This window comes from Notothenia coriiceps, unplaced genomic scaffold (assembly GCF_000735185.1).
Source record: "Notothenia coriiceps isolate Sejong01 unplaced genomic scaffold, NC01 NC01_scaffold00019360, whole genome shotgun sequence".
Lineage (NCBI taxonomy): Eukaryota > Metazoa > Chordata > Actinopteri > Perciformes > Nototheniidae > Notothenia > Notothenia coriiceps.
In genome coordinates, this window is record NW_011352061.1 from 497,003 (window position 1) to 498,399 (window position 1,397).

At 53.2% G+C, this 1,397-nt stretch overlaps 1 protein-coding gene across 1 annotated transcript in view; it reads left to right on the top strand.

The window, feature by feature from the left end:
- LOC104952007 (glutaminase kidney isoform, mitochondrial) overlaps window positions 1-1,397 on the top strand; it is a 19,498-nt gene that overhangs the window by 8,356 nt on the left and 9,745 nt on the right. The window contains exon 4 of the mRNA XM_010778765.1: window positions 958-1,021. Coding sequence (XP_010777067.1) covers window positions 958-1,021 — 64 coding nt within the window. The remainder of the gene's footprint in view (window positions 1-957; window positions 1,022-1,397) is intronic.

Here is a 1,397-nt window from a genome sequence, read left to right on the forward strand (position 1 = left end):
CCAAGGTGCACAGCGAGTTTGAAGCAAATTGGTGCATTTTAATTTATTTGTATTATATATCTTTGGGCTATAAAAGTGACATTTTTGGATGACTTTGTCAGTTTATGGAGCTTATCCCACAAATCCTGGAGGTTCCAGGCCGAATTTGGGAGCTCATAGGCGGCCTGCCATAGGCTCCCACCCGTGGAAAGAAAAGAAAATGAAAGAAAACGGTCAATTATATCTTAAAATAATCAAAAATGAAGTTTTGAAAAATTCTCGAAAAAATGACTGAGTGCCAAAAAACGGCTGTGTAACTTCATGGAGGAATTCATCCGCTGTATGAGCACTCTGGCTCAGATACATTTGTTGCCCGGAGACCCCCCAGCATGGTTCTTACCAAACTTTAAGTTTTTGAACTGGGCTCTGGAGGAATACAATGGGAGTTGCCAGGGGACTCGACCCGCCTCATGAGGCACTATTTTCGGATACATTTTTACACTTTTAGCCCTTTTCTATGGATCTCCAAAAAATAAACTTAGACTTTTTCTGAGTCTGGAGGAATGCAAGGGGAGTTGTCAGGGGACTCTACCTGCATTATGAGGCACTATTTTCGGATACTTTTTTTCATTTTCACCCCTTTTCAATGGATCTCCAAAAAGTTAACTCAGACTTTTTTCTGACTTCTCACTGATCGAATGGCAAACGTGACCCGCCATCGGAAGGCCTCCGCCGGCCCGGCCTCGTGCCGGTGCTCTGGCGGTTGGTTCCTCCGAACTGCGGGTTCGACTCTGATGGCCGGAAGGGAAGAGGGAACCGTCGGGGGGTCTGCTGGAGGATCCTGCTGGAGTCCTGCGTTTCACCGGGACCTGGCTCGAAAAACTCGGAACCCTGACTCCAGTGCGGTGTGGCGGTCTCGCCCTGGCCGTCCACCGTGCGCCTCCGGGTACCTGACTCCCCTGCCTCCTCCGGGGGCAGGTGCGAGGGGTTCAATGCCTCCCCCCGCTGCGGCGAAGGCCGGAGCGGAATGGAGCGCCCGGAGGTACTGTTATCCCCACTTTTTAAGGAGAGTTGACAGGGGACTCTGCCCTGTGCTTATGAACAAAATGAGGGGTGTGTTAGAGGGGAAGGCTCTGGCTGTTTCTGCAGCCTCTGCTTCTACCTTCTCTCCCCACCCCGATACCAGCGCGTGCCTGCTGTAAAAGGCAGGTGCACGGGCTCTCACTGCCACTAACTCTGAGCCTGGCTCCCGAGCAGCACGTTCTCCCCGGCAGTCCGCCAGCAGATGAAAAACACCCACCTCTCCGCCTCTTCCGAGGGACGAGGGAACCGCGCGGGGGGGTCTGCTGGAGGCTCCTGCCGGGTGCTCCGTGCTGCGTTTCACCGGGACCTGGCTCGACTGAGACTGCAAGGCACAC